Genomic DNA, 19,836 nt, shown 5'->3' with positions numbered 1-19,836 from the left:
TGTCTCCTAATTTAAAATCACCTTCTGGAAATGAATGCATTAGCCTACAACCTTCTCTTCTTTGACTTGCCCATCATTTTGCATTGTCACGACCCACGTCGATGAGTCGTGACGAGTGCCTGACCTCGTTTGACCAAGCACTTTTATATTCGTATTTACAGCTCACTGAAAGATAGGGTGGCCCATGCACGACTTATAATTGAATCATACAAGAACAACACCAAGAGATATGCCTCAAGAACTATCAACCATCTATGCATATATACATACTGAAAAGGACAGTGCAAGCTGAATAGGCTGCTACATATGTTGTACATAATAGAATGGGAGCCGACAAGGCTACATCACGTACCAACTACATACAACTGTCTACAGACCTCTAAGGGAATATAAAGTTGTAGAAAGGACGGGACAGGGCCCCGCCATACCCATATATGCATATACATCTCAAAATGGCCTACCAAACTCGACTGTAGCTCCGGATCAAGTGGAGCGCACTGACTGCCGCTGAGTGGAAGTCCTATTAAGCCGGACCGCCTGTCTGTCTACCTGAACCTGCAGGCATGAACGCAGCCCTCCGAGCAAAAGGGGAGTCAGTACGGACAATGTACTCATTATGTAAAGCATGAGAGTAACACATCCATAAGAATCATGAAAAGAATCTGAAAATCATAAGCCAACTAACTGTCTAAATGCATATGTATGACTAAATATCTGAAAACATCTGTATAACTGAAAGTGCCTCTGCGGTGTATGATATACATGCTCTCTTTAAAAATCATATACATTTATATATATAGTAAACTGCCCGACCATATAGGTACGGTGTTATCATCAAATGAACAGTGTACTGCCCGGCCATATAGGCACGGTGTTATCATCGTTATCATCCCGCGTCCGGGACAATATCATAAGCTGCCCACTGCAGTGGTGTGCGCATCTACGCGTCTACCCGACCGACTATAGTGCAGCACGGTGTGAGAAAATAACTATAAACATATATATAAATGCATGAAGGACTCATGAAAAGTATACTCTGGACTACTCTGAGCAACATAAGATCTCTGGAAGCCATAGACATAAAACATAGGAAATTAAGGATACGATGAATCCTGTACCATCTAAGAGTGGAGTCTTTGGAACTCGCTCGCTTACTGTGTTCGTTCAGATAAGAAGGATCATGCCAAAAGAATGAAAGGGATAGTTTTATCATACTTTAAAGTGTATCTAATCGTCCAACGTCTACTTCTCGAACTCGCAAGTCTACAATCAAGATAACATAAGCCACAATTAGACCCTTTGCAACACTTACTATCCAATTCAAGTACGAAAAGAGCTTAACGAATTTCAGACAGCATCTCCTTTGTAAACTTAATAATCCCTCAATTTCCAATTCAACTCAAATATCAACAACAACAACAACAACAACAAAATTATCAATACTTATATATCAAAATATAATCAATTCTACTCCAAATCCTTTCCCAAAACAGCCCCTTGTCTCAACTTGACCTTTATTCAATTTACCATTTTCATAACTATGTTTCCCTTACTTAAAACCACTAAAACTCTTGATAATTAACTTAAACATAAAGGTAGGAATTATATACATACCTAGAAGGGACTAGAATACCAAGAATCAAATTCAACTCCAACTTCCAAGCTCATCAACTTCAAAGAAACCCTAGGAACAACCTTTTTCTTCACTAGCTCGGGTTTACGGGGCTCGGATCTTGCTAAAATTCTTCCAATATAATAGAAAGTGATGAGAGGAAATATTTAAGGGTTTTCTCTGGTCTGTGAATGAGAAATAATTAGGAATAAATGAGGGGCTAAATACTTATAGATGGAACTAGAAATTTCCAGCGATACGGGTCGACCGGAGGGTCGACGACCCTTCGATGTGTCGACGGTCCGTCGACTTGCTCCGTCGATTTTCACTTGCAGATTCAGAGGCTGCGTTAATGTCGACGGCGCGGATCGTCGGCTCGTCAACAATGACTGTGTCTGCAGGTTTTCCTGAGTCATCCCAACTCGCGTCGATTCAATTCGTTCAACTTCTGATCCTGTAAATTGCAAGGAACACATACTTATATTCCGGTACACGGGGTAAAACACTTAATATCTCAAAACTCAGGTACGGATCTCCATTCTAAGGGCATACTCAACTAGGAAACCATGGGTTTTCTTATGATGAAAACGAGAGGTGTAACATGCATAATTTTCAAGATTTGAATCCCATGTTAAGGGTAGCTCCACTTTTGTTACCCTAATTAGATTGTGATGAAATAAGAATTGAATGGTAAAGAATATCAAAGAATATGATGGGATGGATGAGACCCTCCCTCCTTAATCAAAAGCTTCGTGTTCGAGCTCTAAGAATGGAAAACTCCCTTAATTAGTGGGATCGGTTCCCCTTTTAATGAGCTTATGTGGCGTGAATATTGATGAATCAGTTATGGGTTTCGATAACCAGATGATTATATATATATATATATATATATATATATATATATATATATATATATATATAAATGAAAAAAAAGAATGGTAAAGGTTCATTTACCGTTAACAAGGTGTCTCGGTCTCGAGCTCTAGGAATAGAGTTTTGCTTGGTAAAGAGAGCTAGAACACCCCTAATGGGCTTTTTACGAAAAGAATTCGAACTATAGTTAGAGCTAGTGAATTCCAGACACCAGAAGTTTGTAGGAAAAAAAGTGCATCTTATCATGTGACTCGATACTAGTACTTAATATATATATTAATCACCCATAACACAAAGGAAAAGTCATTACATATTATCAATTTGAATCAAGTATAATGTATAACTACTAAACATTATCAATCCACCCTCAATATGGCTTTTCACCAACATAATTCCCGGGAGGAAAATAATTACAAGTCATAAAAACATCACCACTATCACAAACAACTCTTGCACATCCAATTTTCGTTGTACTCTTCCACACAATTTGTGTATAATGCCCACATAATTGCCCTTCAGCACAAGAATTTGATGCATAATCATAATATTTTTGTTCATCAGCCCAAGCATTAACAGCATCTGTTGGAGTCCAAGTATTTCCACTACCCCAATAAATATTTTCACCTAATTTAAAATAACCTTCTGGAAATGAATGCACAAGCTTACAATCTTGTCTTCTTTGACTTGCCCACCATTTTGCATAATTTTCAAGATTTGAATCCCATGTTAAGGGTAGTTCCATTTTTGTTGCTCTTACAAGATTGTGATGAAACAAGAATTGAATGGCTTCACCTAAGCAATTCCAACATAGTTGTTTTGAGATTTTGTAGATTGTGTCATTGTTAAGGTTTTTTAGGCTTGTCTGGTCAAGTGGTAATAATGATTTGGAGGGGATATTGAGTGTGCGGCTTGAGGCGATTAATGAAAGGAAAAATAGAAAGAGGAAGAGAAGAAGCCTCATAGTTTTTTTGGTTACAGAGAGACAGATTGATTGTTTTATTTCTTTGGGAAGTGGAATATTACTGAATTATATGGCTGATGCCTTTATTATATAAGAGTTTCAGGAATATTTGTTTTACATGGGATGATATTGATCAGTGTGTTTGTACTATTGAAGTAATTTTTTATGAATTTCTTTGGTGTTTTTTTGGTGAGTGATTTTTTTTGCCTTTGTTAAAATATTGAGAAATCAGGTAGTCTTCTGATGAAATTTTTGATTATCAAATATTTGATTAAAATATGTAATGTAAGTATTGTCTGGAGTAAGTGATATGAAGTTAATAATTAAAATGGTTGTAAGAAAAATGACTTCCGCCATAATAGTTTAAATGGTTGTAAGAAAAATGACTTCCGCTCATAAGTAAAGGAAGTTATTATCTCCGTTTTTGGTGAAACATGCTTCCTATATAAAAAAAAAATTGACAACCAAACATCATAAAATTACTTTTTGATCAAAAACATATTCCTTACAAATGACTTTCGTGATGTGAAATATTAAGCTTTTGCTTTACTTTTCCGTTTTCTCTTTTGGACTTTAGGTATATGTTTATCATTCCTGTTTTTAATTGATTGTTATATTTTGTTTTCTGTCTCCTGTATCTTAAAATCATCCCATATTCTGCTCTTTTGTTTCTGGCTTTGCAAATTCAAGGTTAAGGCTTCAAATTTTTTTTTTTTTTACATTTTTAGAGGTATACAAATAGGCATAGTTTCAAAAGGTAACAATATCAAAGAACTAAAGGAACATCAAAGTTGTACACTCGCTATGTTCATTTTATGTGGTACTATTACTACATCAAGAGTTAACTAATCAATTCTCTTTCATTACGATTTTTTCAAACTCTTTTTGAATATGCTGACTTATTGTACTTTTTATATAGTTTCCAATAGATAGATGTTATATAAAACCACTTGAAAAATCTATCCAAAATGCAAGTTGAAAATTAAGTGTCTTATTAACCTCATACTCTGAATTTTTTAGCATGAAATGAGACAGAGATAGTGACGACAAGCTACACAAATTGAATTGTGGTCCGTTGGACATAATTCGTCAAAAAAAATTACTGCATATACCGAAAGAAATACAGCGTATAGAAGTCAGAATTATTTTTTTATATATAAATCTTGAATACCTTTAGCGAAATTTCTGATTTGCCGTTGGAGACAGAATAATATAATATACTCTCTCCACAATAATACGTGATGCTATCACATATATATTTTGAATTAATGTTCCTTAAATTGAAAAAATGCATGTTATGTGGGTCGATCATACTAATCATGTAGTTATATTCTATGGTTGTAAAGATAGCAAAGACTGGTGGCATTTTGACAATTATGCCAAGCTATGCCATTTTTTTTTGTCATGGCATTGATTAATAATTGTCAAGGCCTTGCTCGTGAGCTATGGCATCATGTTATATGTTGAACCCGTGAACTCCCTTTTGTTGCTCTATCCGATAGTGACAACTTCGCATCAAAGGTCCATTGAAAATTTTCTACATCGCACTACTAGGAAATTGACACATTTCGTTGGGGGCATAGCTAGGTTGGACTGAGAGTGTTCATTCGAAACCCCTTCGGTAAAAAATTACACTATATATATAAGGTTAAAATTATTTTTTATGTATATATAATAGATCGATATTGAACCCTCTTAACTTCTTCTTGTGCATACTTCTTTATATTTTTAAACTCAAACTCACTTGGTAAAAAAACCTGATTCTGCCAGTTTCATAGCGATTGGAATACATATGAAAGTAGCACATTTTTCTTAAACCAATAAAAAGAACTATTACCTGGTGCCGTTTTTCTTTTATTTACTGGAGTTGTCGATTTTCTCACCTCATGTTCCCCTGTCAGGAGAGCGACATGCACAAAAGTATGACAACAGTGTATTCCAGAAATGGAGCTATGACGCAAGAGGTCATCCAAATCTTTTTTGCTTAGAAATTATACTATACTATATATATAAGTTAAAGCTATTTTTTTTATGTATATAATAATTGTTGTTGAAGTTTCTTAACTTCTTTCTGTATTTATTTTTTTATATAATTTAATCTTTTTCGTAAAAGTTTCAATTCCGCCACTGCACTATACTCAGCTGCTTGATCGTGCCCTGCGTTTTTTCCTTCCTTTTCGCATAGACTTGCATCTTGAGACTGGACGGCCCACGAAGTTTATAGGACTTTTTACATGGTGTAGCTAGCATATAAGAGATATTTAAGTATAATAACTACACTTTAATTTATTACAACGTAGCTATAAGGTATTTGTATTTACAACTCGTAGCTATAAAGGTATATATATTGGGGTGACTGTATTTTTAGGTAAACAAGATGTATTTGGTTGACTATATTTTGTCAAAGTAGAGTATTTAACTATATGTGTTTTTTGACTGATATATATATATATAGATGCATTTGGCTGACTGTATTTTCATAGTTATATATTTGAATACGCCCGAATACACGCGAAACAGGAAAAACATAGCTACAAATTGTAATTACAAAAACAGTAGCTACGATTGGTTAGAAATCTAGAAACTATAGCTGTTTATGTAAGTTACCTAAGTTTATAAATGTATAGACGGCCCATGAAGTTTACAGGCCGAATTGGAGGCCCAATTCTTAGTGGGCCGATTCTAATCAGACTGGCCTACTTTGCAGGTCTCATTAAGTCAATCTTCAGCTCTTACCATAGCCCATAGGTGCGTGTGAGTCGACAACTTAAATGCTTCGAGAAGACCATTGGATGTTGTGAGCTCAAATCACAACGATTTTTCTTTTGATTTTCCATTTCATGTCCGGTACTCGTTTTGGTGTCAATTAATTTGAATTCACATCGTAGAATTTTATTAGTGGGAAGAAATGCTTCCTTTCAAAGACGACATCATTTTCAAATACGAACTCAAAATCTCTAATAATGGAAGAAAGAATACTTACCTTCTACCACAACATTTGGGGTTCAATAATTACTAGTTACAATGTATGTAACAAGTAATTATGGCCAATTTGAGTGCACAAGGACTATATAATTATCGATCCATAAAATTGTTTTCTCACAATAACTAATTATGTTTCCGGTACCAAATCATGGAAAATGATTATTCTTAATTATAGTATTGGAGCATGTGCACTTGAGATAGGATTTTCAAAAGTTAGACATATGGATAACATCAACCTAACTTCTAACTGATCTTTCTATGGGCAAAACTTCACTATTAACAATCATTTGTTTGCCTGGCCAATTATATTGCTCGAACTCTTTAAAACATAAAAGAGTATGCGACGATCAAATTTATTGCATCTTTGGAGAATTCAATAAGAGCGATAACATTTTTAAAGAATCCGACCAACGTAAATGAATTCGCATAAACTACGCAAACCACCAATAATTGGAGTTCTTGGTGTAGGACATCCGTCCATATGACCAATTAATATTTGACAGTCTATATGTTATCTTCCAATTTATGTCATGTAAATTAGTATCGAAGCCAAAAAGTTCACTAAGGCGATTCAAAATATTACAAAATAAATACAGGAAGAAATAAAAAAGGATTCAACATCTACTGCATATACATAAAAAGTAATTTTAATCTTGTATATATAGTGTAATAATTTGATGAAAAACATTCAGATGAACCCCTTGCGATGTCCTAACTCCGTCCATGCTGCAGAACAGTAGATACCGAATGGAATAATGAAGGTGCACGCATAAATATATTTTCAACAACTTTAGAAATTGAAAACATCATCTTCTAGTTGAATTTATTTTGTAGAATGCATGAGAGAGCCAGAGAGGGAAATATATGTGGACAGCAGAGAGAAGATAAAGGGTTTGAAAGAGAGATCTAAATGAAAGATAGGCGGGCAAACAGATATCAAGAAGTGGAGTTATTTCTACCACAAAAACAAGTTCCACTTTGTCCTTTTAGGTCTACAGCATAATCATGAAAATGAAATGACAATCAATAAAAATAAAAAATAAAAAATAAAAAAGAGAAAAAAAAGATTATATGTTTTATATAACCATATGATATCTCGTGTTCACCAACTCAACTAATTCAAATTCTCATCCTTTAAATCTCATCACAGGAAAAACGTTTCGTTCCAAAACTTTCTCCATTTTTAGGCCTCAAATTGGAGCAGAATCATGAAAACAAAACGTCAACTGATAAAAAAAAACAAAAGAAAAGAACTTTTTTGTTTAGTCATCTAGTGTTCGGTTTCCGTTGATCAACTAATTCAGATTCGCATTGTATATGGTCCATTACAAGGAAAAAGGCTCTATATTAGGGGTTTTTATTTTATTTTTAAGACTCGAATCTGACATTTCAAATAGGGTTCAAGCCCGAAACCTTTAGTTAAAGACGAAGAGATCGAGAGAAGCACATTATTGATTTAAAATGTGCTTTTAAGCTCAAAAGTTGGAAAACCAAATGTATATAATTATTATATCAAGAAAGGAGCATAGCCTTCAAGAAGTCTGCTCTTAATCAGGCTGGCATTTGGTCGGTTTATTGTCAGATTATTGTGTTTTAGATAGCAATATTAAACAAAGTTGTCTTAGACTTATTTTAAAATGATTTATAATAATTAATGTTCTACTTTAGATTTTTATAAGCAAATATTCTTTTGTAAAATCTATGACTACGTTATGATTCTGCCAATTGAGCCCCTATATTCCTCAGTTTTCTAAATTGCCAGCTGTTTCTCTGACTTATTGTCTTATTCCCACATTCCAAAACATAGAAAGAGAAAACAACAAAAAAGAAATAGAAGGATAGCAGAAAAAAAATATAAAGGATGTGAAAATAAAGGAACCTAATAATACTAAAATAATAATTGAGCTGTCCTTTTCTTTCTTTTTCCCTTAGTTAGCGAAATTTGTTCAGAGACGGATTCAGAATTTCACCATCTTGAATTATTGTTTTTCTTGTTTAATCTTGGATTATTGCTTTTCTTGTTTAATAGTTCTGAATAAATTATTTATATATATTAGGTGATTTTCTTAATCATAAATATAAAATTTGAGTCAAAGTTACTGAGTTTTGCCGAACTTGTAACTTCTATTGTTGGTCCGCCCTGAATTTGTTACTCCCTCCGGTCCTTCTTATCTATTGGTCCATAATATTTGTCATTTTAAAAAGACTAAGAACACGTGAATTATTAATTTTAATTCCACCCTTACCGCTCCCAGAATGCATAAAGTCATTACTTATGCATTTAAGAGATAAAAAATAATTTAACCAAATATTTTTTATCAATTCGTATTAAATATATAGGGATCTAATAGCTTACCTGAACTTTCACCTTGTTGGACACGTATAATTAAGGACTCAAGGGACAGGGACGATATACAAGATACATGTTCATCCAACCACAGTAGCTCTGGCTCAAATCGTGTTAATGCATAAACATTCACTAAATAAGTGCTCAAATCGTGTTAATGCATAAACATTCACTAAATAAGTACCCCAAATGAATTGTGATAAAATTTCGCACTACTCAAAAGTATGAAGTTCAAATTCTGAATCTCCTCTAATGATATGGAGTAATTTTTTCCTTTCCCTCCAAAATGACTTATCTTCTCGAGAATGGAAACCTCGTTACAAAAACATGACAGACAACAAAAAAACCTACAACCCTTCAACAATGGCATACAATGAACAGTAAAAATCTTCGACAATCACATAACTCATAAAGTCATAATCCATATATGGTTAACTTCCACATCATTCATATTACACTTGTTGTTATTGATACAAATTAAACAAGTAGTGAGAAACTTCCTTTCTCAATCTCACATATGCCTTTAAAATACAAAAAGAAAAAAAATTCAAGAAAGAAGTACAAAAACCAATTCAATGCATTTGTTTAAAACAAAAATTTGGAAAAATTTAAAAAAAGGTTTAGTAAGGCCTTTCACCAATGTAATTACCAGGAGGATCATAGTTGCAAGTCATGAAAACTCCCAATCCATTATAACATTGAACTTTTGCACAACCAATTCTTCTAGTTTCTCTCCACACAATTTGTGTATAATGTCCACATTCTTGTGCCCCGTTGCAACTATTGTACCAATAGTTGTACGAACGACGTTCGCTCACCCAGGCTGATACAGCCTGGGCGGGTGACCAACCGTTCCCACTTCCCCAAAAAATATTTTCACCATAAGGTCCATTTGAATGTCTCAATTCACAATCATTTCTTCTTTGATTTGCATACCATTTTGCATAATTCTCCAATTTTTTGTCCCACACCAATGGTTTTAGCCTAAGTGCTGAACGGGCTGCATTTTGAGGTGCCAAGAATTGTCGAATGTTGTTGTTAGTGGCTTTTTTCATATAGTTTGCATAGTATTGTTGTTGTTGAGTGAGGCCATTGGTGGTTGATGAAATAATGCAGAGTACCAAAAGAGGGACCAAAAAATAGTAAGGACTCATGTGGGAGTTTTTTCTTTTTTTCTTTTTGGTTAAGTACTTTTGGTTATGTGCCACATACTTTGGGTTTGAGGGGTATGTGGTATTTATATGAAAGACAGAGAGTTGGTGGATTAAAGTGTCAACTTATTTGGTGGCACCCATGTTCGATAATGATTACCACACTTGTTTTTGTAGAATTGAAAAAAGAAAGAATTTATCTTAAAGAAATCTATTCCACTTTTACTATATATATATATATGTAAGAATAATTTTTTGGTTTCGGGTAGATATTATAACTTATAAGTACTCCCTCCGTCCTTACAATAATAATTAAAAAAAGAATTACCCACAAATTTCATCGTTAATCTATCGCTAAATAGTCTGTAACTAACAAAAAGTTCTGACAAACCATCGCGAATTGTTGTGAAATAGGATTAGGGACGGTAATTTAATGACAGATGCTTTTCATCGCCAATTTTTTTTTTTTTTTTGTGTGTTGAGAGTGCCAATTTAAGTGGCACTGTTTGATTAGTCCAGAAGTTTAAGAAAAAAAAAAGATTTTTGAATCTTGTGATCTAAACACAATCTAAAGACATTTGCGTGGCTCCAAATCACCTCGTTAAGTATAAAATAAAAAATTTTAAGTTAAATTATTTATAAATAAGGAATTACCATATTTTTTTTTAGACAGATTAAAGGAGCAAGAATGAGACATAAATTGTGACGGATGAAATAATAACAAAAGGATAGAATTGTTAGAATTAGTTGCTGATATGAGTTTTGTCAAATTCTTCAAACGTATAACTTATTTGACTTTTTTGGTTTTAAGGAATATTATCTGTAACATGCTCTTCACTACTTGAAATTTCAAAAGTGAAGAAAATATCAGCAATTTAAAGTTAAACTAAATTTTCTTGGCATTGAACTTGTCTAGGTTATAGTGCATAAGTGTAGAAATTTTCATTTTTCACCTTTAGAATTTCTAAAAAGTTATACATAATACTGTAGAATTTCAAAACACACAAAATAGCACTTCACCTTGTGTACACATTCGAACAAAGATTTGATAGAGAATATCATTATCGTTATTCTTTCGATCCATTAATCATCACTTTTCTTTAGAATTTACCTTCGTTATAAAAAAATTGGTTGTCTGAACAATTTCGTTTATGAAGTGCTAGGACAACCATCTCAAGTATTAACAATTCAGTTTTGAACTTAATTTTTCTCACATGTTTTATGAAATTTCTTATTTAAGGCATGTATAAGGGTATGGGCCAAAACTATTTAGTTTTGCCAAATCATATCTTAAAGTCTATTTCCGCCCGCGCATCGAACCAAAAATATACGGAAGAAGTTTACTTATATTAGGTGGTTACATCAAATAAGTAAATACATAATAGTGTGTCTTTTACATAGTACACTTCTCACCTCGTACCAGCCGGATCTAAAATTCTCACTAGATGATTAAAAATATTAAAAAGCATACATACGAAAAAACAAAAGGATTCAATATCTGTTATATATGCATAAAAATAATTTAATCATATATAGACAATGTAGTTTCTCAGCTAAAAAAGTTCAAATAAACCCTTTGGCTTAACTCTGCTCCGCTCCTGCTCTTAAGTATACATAGTAAATTAGTCTAATTTGATGTAAACGATGGGTGTGAGTAAGAATCTTCCCACTATACTCACTTTATTGTTCAAGATAAACCTGTTTAGTGGAGTACAATGTCCAAACTCCAATATACTTGAAGGGAATAATTATGAAATTAAGTTAAACCCTTTGAGGCACCTAATCAAAAGATATAGTGCCGAAATTAACGCAGGTGAATGCGACCTCAATTAACGGGAACTGATTTTATGGGACTTTATTGTATGCTTTTCTCTCAATACATTTTTGACTAAATTTCATGCTTTACTCATAAAATCTTGAAGAGTAAGACAGGATCTAATTCTGAAATAACTACGGTCAAACCTCTCTATAATGTCAACTTTTGTCCAATAATGTATTTATATTGGCATTTGATGTTTAAATCTCATTTAGCTGTTATAAATAAAAATATGCAAACAATTATTTTTCCGACTTTTTATATTATAAACGAAAATAATATACTTGTTAATTTTAAAATCTCAATTGCTTTTCATATCTCATTAATTAAAAATTGAAAAGACTAATAAATTATTAATAAATTCATAACTAGTTGTACCATATCGATAAATAATTTAAATCTAAGTAACACATGAATTTAAAATTAATTGAGAATTTAAATATTTCAAGTTTGACATAAGAATTCTTTTCGTAAATTCCAGTATCTTAGTGATAAGATAACGCTTAAATTCTTGAAGAATTTTGTCCAAACTTTCAGCAAAAGGGAATTCAATAGCTTTCTCTTGAAGGTTGTCTAAGAGCTAATAGTTGACTCTCCTATCTCTCCCCAGACTCTTCATCAACACTATTGTTGTCACCTTCTACATCCGTTGTCTCTTGTTCATCCACTCCAATCACTTGTGCAATAATCTTTTCATCAATGTTAGTTTCAAGGATTGAAAGTGTTGCATCAAACTTCATATAAATGGTAGCATCCATTGCTTGATTGGTGTTATGAGATGAGATTGGGCTATAAGTGATGACACACTATCAACTTCCTCAACTGTTCTAAAGTTTCACTATTAACATTGGGGTTGTCATCTATAGGTAGAATTCCAATATTTCTCTAACAATGGAGAATAGTAGAGTTCTTAACATCATTTCATGCTTCTACGAGAGTGGTAATTGCTTGTCGAAGTTGAACTTGTTGTCACTTGCTATGTGCATGACATTAATGATGATTATCATAAATATTTTTTATTTTATTTTTATACATAATATATTTCTTACCAAATATTATTAAACATAATTTGAGTATGACTGTTATAGATAGGTAAATTTACAAAGAATGTACCGCTATAATGAATGTCACTGTTGTTATAGATAGATCACTGTTATAGAGAAGTAAAATATAACATGAAAAATCGATTCCGGAGAAAATCAGGCCGTTATAGTGAAATGATGTTATATCGAATGACAATTATAGAGAGGTTTAACTGTATTATTATTACTATGCCTTGGGCTAGCAGGTTATGAAGGTACATTTGATTCCTAAAGAAAGAGGTACATTTGGTACTAAGTATCATATATTTATTAGGAAATACAGAAAACAAGTTTTTTTTTTTTGGTGAAAGATTTTTTTTTATTGATCAATGACCACGAACATTTACAAAAACAGAAAACAAGTTCCGTTAATGTTTTTTCATGTTGATTGTCTTCTTCCCATCTGAAGTAATCTCACACGCCTTCTCCTCAATCTCATCATATCCTCACCACCACCCCACCACAAGCTCGCCCCCTCCACCCACGACACCCCACCCGACCCGCCATACCCCATCTCACCACCTTATCCGCACTTCCGTTTGTCTAAATTATACTATATAAATGTTGTTGAGACGCAATTTTTTAATTACTTACTAAACATCAGAAAATAAGGAAGAGAATTACTTACTCTTAGTAAAACATTTTCCTTCTTACTCCCTCCGTTTCAATTTATGTGGCACCATTTGACTTGGCACGGAGTTTAAGAAAGAAAGAAAGACTTTTGAAATATGTGGTCTAAAATAAATCTTATATAAATGTGTGGTTGTAAATCATTCCATACAGTTAAAATTATTTCTAAATATAGAAATGTGACATTCTTTTTGTGACAGGCCAAAAAAGAAATGAGGCCACATAAATTGGGATAGAGGGAGTACTAAATAAGTAAGAGTCATTTGGTTCAAGGGATTAGGTGAGTTTATTTCAATATAAAATTTGAAATTAGATTTATCCCATATTTGGTTGAAAAAATTAACTAAAATCAATACTATATATTCTTATAATCTTGAATACTCATTTTAAATCAAACGATCCATTAGTATCGTACGTATGAAAAATGAAAAGTTCCTAACAAGCACCTAATCCTACAAGAAAACGAGATTTTATCTAAAGGGTAATAAGAAAGTATTATCCAGTATCCACATCCCGTGCTATTGAAAATTTGAAATACATGTCACAGACTGACAAGACCTTAAATCATGGAATGTATCTAATAGGAATAATGCCTGTATATCCGACAAATTCACTTGTAAAAAATTATGTGCAAACAGATATTCATCAGTTCTATCATCTGTATGGTCCGACCTTTTTCTGGACTCTGCACGTAGCTGGAGCTTAATGCATAAGACTGTCTTTTTTTAATCATCTGTAAGGTTTCATGTACGAACTGTACAAGTATGCTTAGACAAAATTTTCTTTAACATGAATTCTTCAGCTTGATCGCGCTTTAAGGGTGTGTTTGGTATGAAGGAAAATGTTTTCTTCGAATTTTTTTTTCTAGAAAAATAAGTGGGGGTTTTAACTTATTTTTTTGTGTTCGGCACGTAAGCAAAACATATTATCCTAAAAGCATTTGTATACGTATATAAGCTAGACAAATACTATAGGAGGTGGGGTAGGAATGGGGTGTAGGGTGGTATGGATGGCGGCTACGGGGTGCGGGTGAAGATGAGATGTATTGGAGGGTGGGGAGGACACAATCAATATGGAACGCCACTTGTGAAACTTGTTTTCCAATTTTTTTTGACCAACCGAACATAGAGAACACATCCTAAATCTTAATTTGTTTTATCATTGATCATTATCTTGAATCCTCAAGTGCTTCTAGAGAAATATTATTTGTTATTCTTCAGAGCTTTATCTTGTAGCTAGCAAATGCCTTCCTCCCTTCCAGCCTTAATAGGCGTTTGGACATGCGGTTTGAAATTATGGTTTGACATTTTGAGATGAAACCAGCGTTTGGACATATATTTCATCTCATGGTTTGAAACCCCCAATCATCCAAAAAAGCATGATTTAGGGTTTCAAAATATTTAAATATAATATTTGACCCATAAGTTTATATTTTGTAAAAAAAGACCCATAAGTTGGTAGATATTTTTAACAATTACTCTCACCAACCATTTACCAACCTCATTAACTTCCACCAACCTTTATTTATGTCTACCAACCTTTATTTATGTCTACCACCTCATTATTATTCATGTTAAATTTTCGTTTTTATTGAACTAAAGTTTGATCAATTGATGTTGTATTTTTTAGAAAGGCCTTCTAGTAGCGTATTAATTTTGTTATGAACTATGACCTGCTCATTTGGTAAGATTGTATAAGAATTAAGAATGTTTGGAAGGTTTTCACAACTTGTGAGATTTTTATATCTATAAAAAAAATTACAACTTAAGATGTCCAAATTGCATATCCAAACATGATTTCAAATCATGTCCAAACAGCTCTTCAGCAAGACCTTTACTTATAATTGTAAGGAGTGAAGTAGTCATATGTAGATGGACTCATTCCGTCGATTTGATTGGTCCATCTAAATTACCGATCAGTCACATTTAATTCAGTGACAAGGTCTAACTTGACTTGTCAGATGTTATTTACACACATGGCATGCTTCATTGGATGTTTGATTTGACTTGTCACGTTACGTCTCTTGGCACACGACATAATCTGATTGACTCATGCATTTGATTTGGCATGCTGGGTCTAATGGTGGAATTAAGCTTTTCACCATAAGTCAAAACATACATAATCAACACAAAAAAAATGGAGGAAATTCAACATCTACTATATATACATAAAATAATAATTTTAATCATGTACCAGTGTAATTTTTTGGTGAAGGAGATATGGATGAACGTCTTGCTCCCCTAACTCCGCCCATGACCGTGTCATTTGACACTGTGGCATGAATAGAGCTTTAAGATGAGCTAATAGTTATTTGAACCTTGGGCTTAGTGAAATGGGTCCATCATTTGGAATTCAACTAAATGGACTGTCCAATAAACGAAGTCGGTCTTTAATTCAAGACCATATTGAACTTAAGTAATTAATCTTGATTTGCACTTGGTATTTCTTGAGTTAGAAATTTATTCAAATTTTTTCCCTTTCAAATAGGTTGGTCTTTAATTTTTTCTCTTTAGCAATAGAACTTATGTCTAGTGGGACATAAGTTCTTCAAGGATCAGGACATAACTTGTGAAATATTATGATGCGAAAATATAAATTTATGCCTACAAGGGACAAAAATTAAAGACCAGCACAAAATTAAGGACATAAGTGTCAATGACCCAAGGAGGAGAGTGAACACAGGCCAGCCCAAATTCCTCAAAGTCTTAGCCTGTTTGCAAAATAATATCTTTCACCTCTATTTGTGCTGTTGTGCATAAGGGCGAAGTGCACAAGAGGCCGATATCAAGACCTCCACTTAAGTCATAGCCGAAGTTTCTAAATTTTTGTAATTTTAGTTACAACTAAATCAATATTTTTACATTAAGTTCAAGTCCTATATGACTGAAAAGTTCAACCATATTTGCATGAAGCTTAAATAATATATGATTGAGCTTCAATTTTTTTGTATGAAATTCTGGTTATATATATCTGAACTCACTTTGAAGTTTATGAATTTTGAATTTTAATTTTTTTAAATTATTGAGTTCTAAATTAATAATTTGTACATATTCAACGGATTTCATAAGATAAATACATGATTTGGATTAAAGCTAATGGGTTCGACCGAACCCCTATCCCTTGACCCTTAACAAGAGGTCTTAAGTTCGAGCCCTAGAACGAAGAAATTCCTGAATGGAAATGCCTTCCCCTCAAGTGAGTTCTATGCGGCGTGATCTAAATTAATTGGACCGATGAGTTTAAATAACAAATTATTGAATAAATAAATAAAATTAGAAACAAAGATCTGAATCTGAATTCTTTAAATTTTCATTTGGTGTGCCGAACTCCTAAAAGTTAGGAGGAGAATGATAGTAAAGAAGAAAGTTTTCAAATGTACACTTAACACAGTTAAATGTTATCGTAAGGCAAAATTGCAACCACTGAAAAAACGAGAAAGCCTCCTAGTTTGAAGCATCTTTAATCAATTTTTTTCTTTTGCTGAAATCTTTAATCAATATTTATTTTTATTTTTTATCAACCATTAATAATAAAATCAAACCAACAACCGACAGCTGTTATTTTATTCGTTTACTTGGCTAAGATTTTTTCCGCATGTTATTTATAACTAAAAAACAAATTACTTCTTTTTGAACCAAAGTATAAAACCACAACTAAAACTTCACTCACTACATGTAATCTTCTCCATAATTTTTCATTCAATATCTCCATATACTCCTCCAAAAAAAAAAATGTGCAATCACCATGTTGCTGTCATAGCATTCCCTTTTGCAACACATGCTGGCCTCTTACTTGGACTTGTTCAAAAGCTGGCAAATTCATTACCTAATGTGACATTCACATTCTTGAGCACTTCCAAATCAAATTCATTAATTTTCACTAATACTCAAAATTGTAACACCAATATTAAGCCCTTTAACGTCTCCGATGGCGTCCCACAGGGTTACGTGCTCGGAGGAGGAGGTATCGAGGAGCTTATCGGGTTGTTCTTTAAATCCGCAGGCAAAAATCTTCGAAATGCAATAGCAGCTGCTGAGGATGACTCAGGAAAAAAGATTACATGTGTGATGGCAGATGCATTTATGTGGTTTTGTGTTGAGATTGCTGAGGAATTGAACGTTAGTTGGATTCCTGTATGGACTTCTGCGGCTGGATCACTCTCTGTTCATTTTTACACTGATCTTATTAGAGAAAATGTTGGGATCGAAGGTACAAAACTTTTTTAAAAAAAAATATGCCAATATATAAATAATCGAGAAAATATAGGAACATGCATGTTATTACAACAATAACATACCTAGTGTAATCCCACAAGTGGAGTCTGGGGAGGGTAGAATGTACGCAGACCTTACCTCTACCTCTGTGAGGTAGAGACTGTTTCATGCATGTTATTAATCAACTCGAATCTTTTCATGTTCACGACTAAACTTTGGATCAATAGTAATTTAAGATTGTACGTAACGATTTATTAAATATTTATTTTCTCCATTCTCTAAACATTATCATACAATTTTACTAATTCTTGTTCTTTCAACGTATTTGAGTGAAGAACGGTGAACATCTTACATTTTATTTTTTATGTTGATAAGATACAAAAAACATATATTGAAACACGTTACTGATGCAAGTTGAATCTTTTCGTGTTCTCGACTAAACTTTGGATCAGTGGTAAGACTGTATGTGAAGATTTGTATAGAAATTATTTTCTAAAGTATAACCAATCTTCTTTTTTGTTCCTTTACTTCGTTTATTTATTAATCGTTGCATTTACGTATTATTGTAACCAAAAAAAAAAAAAAAATCCGCAGGAATTGATGGACGTGAAGATGAAATATTGAAATTTATTCCTGGATTTTCTGAGTTAAGGCTTGGTGATTTGCCTGGTGGAGTTGTCTCGGGAGACCTACAATCGCCATTTTCTGTCATGCTTCACAAAATGGGCAAAACAATAGCAAATGGCACTGCCATACCAGTAAATTCTTTTGAAGAATTAGACCCTCCAATTGTCCAAGATCTCAAGTCCAAATTCAACCATTTCCTCAATGTTGGCCCTTTTAATTTAACCTCACCACCACTCTCAGCAAATAATATAGACAAAAATGGTTGTATTGAGTGGCTAGATAATCAAGAACCAAACTCTGTGGTTTATATAGGATTTGGCACTGTTGCAACACCACCACCTAATGAGTTAAAAGCTATGGCTGAAGCACTTGAAGAAATCAAGATTCCTTTTCTTTGGTCAATTAAAGAGAATTTTATGTCACACTTTCCAAAAGGGTTCTTGGAAAACACAAGTGACTATGGTAAAATTGTGCCATGGGCACCACAAGTACAAGTTCTTGAACATAGTTCAACTGGGGTTTTTATAAATCACGGCGGATGGAATTCTGTTTTGGAGAGCATAGCGTCTGGCGTGCCTATAATTTGTAGGCCATTTTTTGGAGATCATCATTTGAATTCTTGGATGGTTGAGAAAGTTTGGAGAATTGGAGTGAAAATTGAAGGTGGGGTTTTTACTAAGAGTAATACAATGGTTGCACTTGACTTGGTTTTGTCCAAAAATAGGGAAGAATTGAAGGAACAAATTGGAATGTACAAAGATCTTGCTCTCAAGGCTGTTGGGCCAAGTGGAAGTTCAACACAAAATTTCAAGAAATTGGTTGAGATTATCACCTCTTCCAAGTGAAAATTATGATCCCCTTTGAAAGGGAACTCAATGATTTATTAGTATGGGTTTGTAAGAACTTAATTCCATTTTAGTTTATCATTAGTTATCTTGAATGGATCGTCTTAATTCCATTTTAGTTTATCATTAGTTATCTTGAATGGATCGTCAATTCTTGGCCATGTAACATTGTCTTTCTTCCTTTTGGGAGATGTCTTATTATATCAGTGATTAAAAATTGGACCTCTTGACTTCTTGGTCGTACAACAATAATTCTTACCTATTTTTTTTTTCAATTTATATTACACACTTTCCTGTTTAATATATCGCAAAACGATATCACCTTCTATATATTTAGAAGCAAAATCCCTTTCGTTTGGTCAATTAAAGACAACTTTATGTCATGTTACCCAAAAGGGGCCTTGAAGACAATAGAATTTTTGACCAAAATAAGCTATTATTTAAACTAATTCACCAAAATAATACGTTTTTAATTTTTTTTACAGAACTAGCATAAACGTATTCCTGAGTAACGTATTAGGCATTATTTTATTCAAAAATTCTAACAGGAAAAACAGCTAATAAGTGGACGGCGTTAAAATAAAAGTCGTTACTGACAGTAACGATTTAGTCCTATTACGTATCCTAAGATCACGACTATTAGTGGTCTCTTCATTTAAAATAACGATGTGTTCAGTGTAACTATACAATAAG

General features: G+C 33.1%; 3 protein-coding genes across 3 annotated transcripts; 1 reads left to right on the top strand and 2 right to left on the bottom strand.

Annotated features, from left to right (window-relative positions):
* Nucleotides 1-2,745: 2,745 nt before the first annotated feature.
* Nucleotides 2,746-3,523, bottom strand: LOC132602025 (pathogenesis-related protein PR-1-like). The gene has a single exon (XM_060315053.1). It carries the CDS (start codon nt 3,444-3,446, stop codon nt 2,853-2,855), a length of 594 nt encoding a protein of 197 aa, XP_060171036.1. The 5' UTR covers nt 3,447-3,523; the 3' UTR covers nt 2,746-2,852.
* Nucleotides 3,524-9,180: 5,657 nt separating this feature from the next.
* Nucleotides 9,181-10,005, bottom strand: LOC132602823 (pathogenesis-related protein PR-1). The gene has a single exon (XM_060315607.1). The coding sequence runs from the start codon at nt 9,930-9,932 to the stop codon at nt 9,399-9,401; it is 534 nt and encodes a 177-aa protein (XP_060171590.1). The 5' UTR covers nt 9,933-10,005; the 3' UTR covers nt 9,181-9,398.
* A 7,102-nt stretch (nt 10,006-17,107) lies between these two features.
* Nucleotides 17,108-19,360, top strand: LOC132602024 (kaempferol 3-O-beta-D-galactosyltransferase-like). Its single transcript, XM_060315052.1, has 2 exons — nt 17,108-17,666; nt 18,266-19,360. The coding sequence occupies exons 1-2, from the start codon at nt 17,189-17,191 to the stop codon at nt 19,141-19,143; spliced, it is 1,356 nt and encodes a 451-aa protein (XP_060171035.1). The 5' UTR covers nt 17,108-17,188; the 3' UTR covers nt 19,144-19,360.
* Nucleotides 19,361-19,836: the final 476 nt, after the last annotated feature.

Source organism: Lycium barbarum, chromosome 7 (assembly GCF_019175385.1).
Source record: "Lycium barbarum isolate Lr01 chromosome 7, ASM1917538v2, whole genome shotgun sequence".
Lineage (NCBI taxonomy): Eukaryota > Viridiplantae > Streptophyta > Magnoliopsida > Solanales > Solanaceae > Lycium > Lycium barbarum.
The sequence above is the reverse complement of the archived record's forward strand: the minus strand, read 5'-3'. Positions and strand labels throughout refer to the sequence as shown.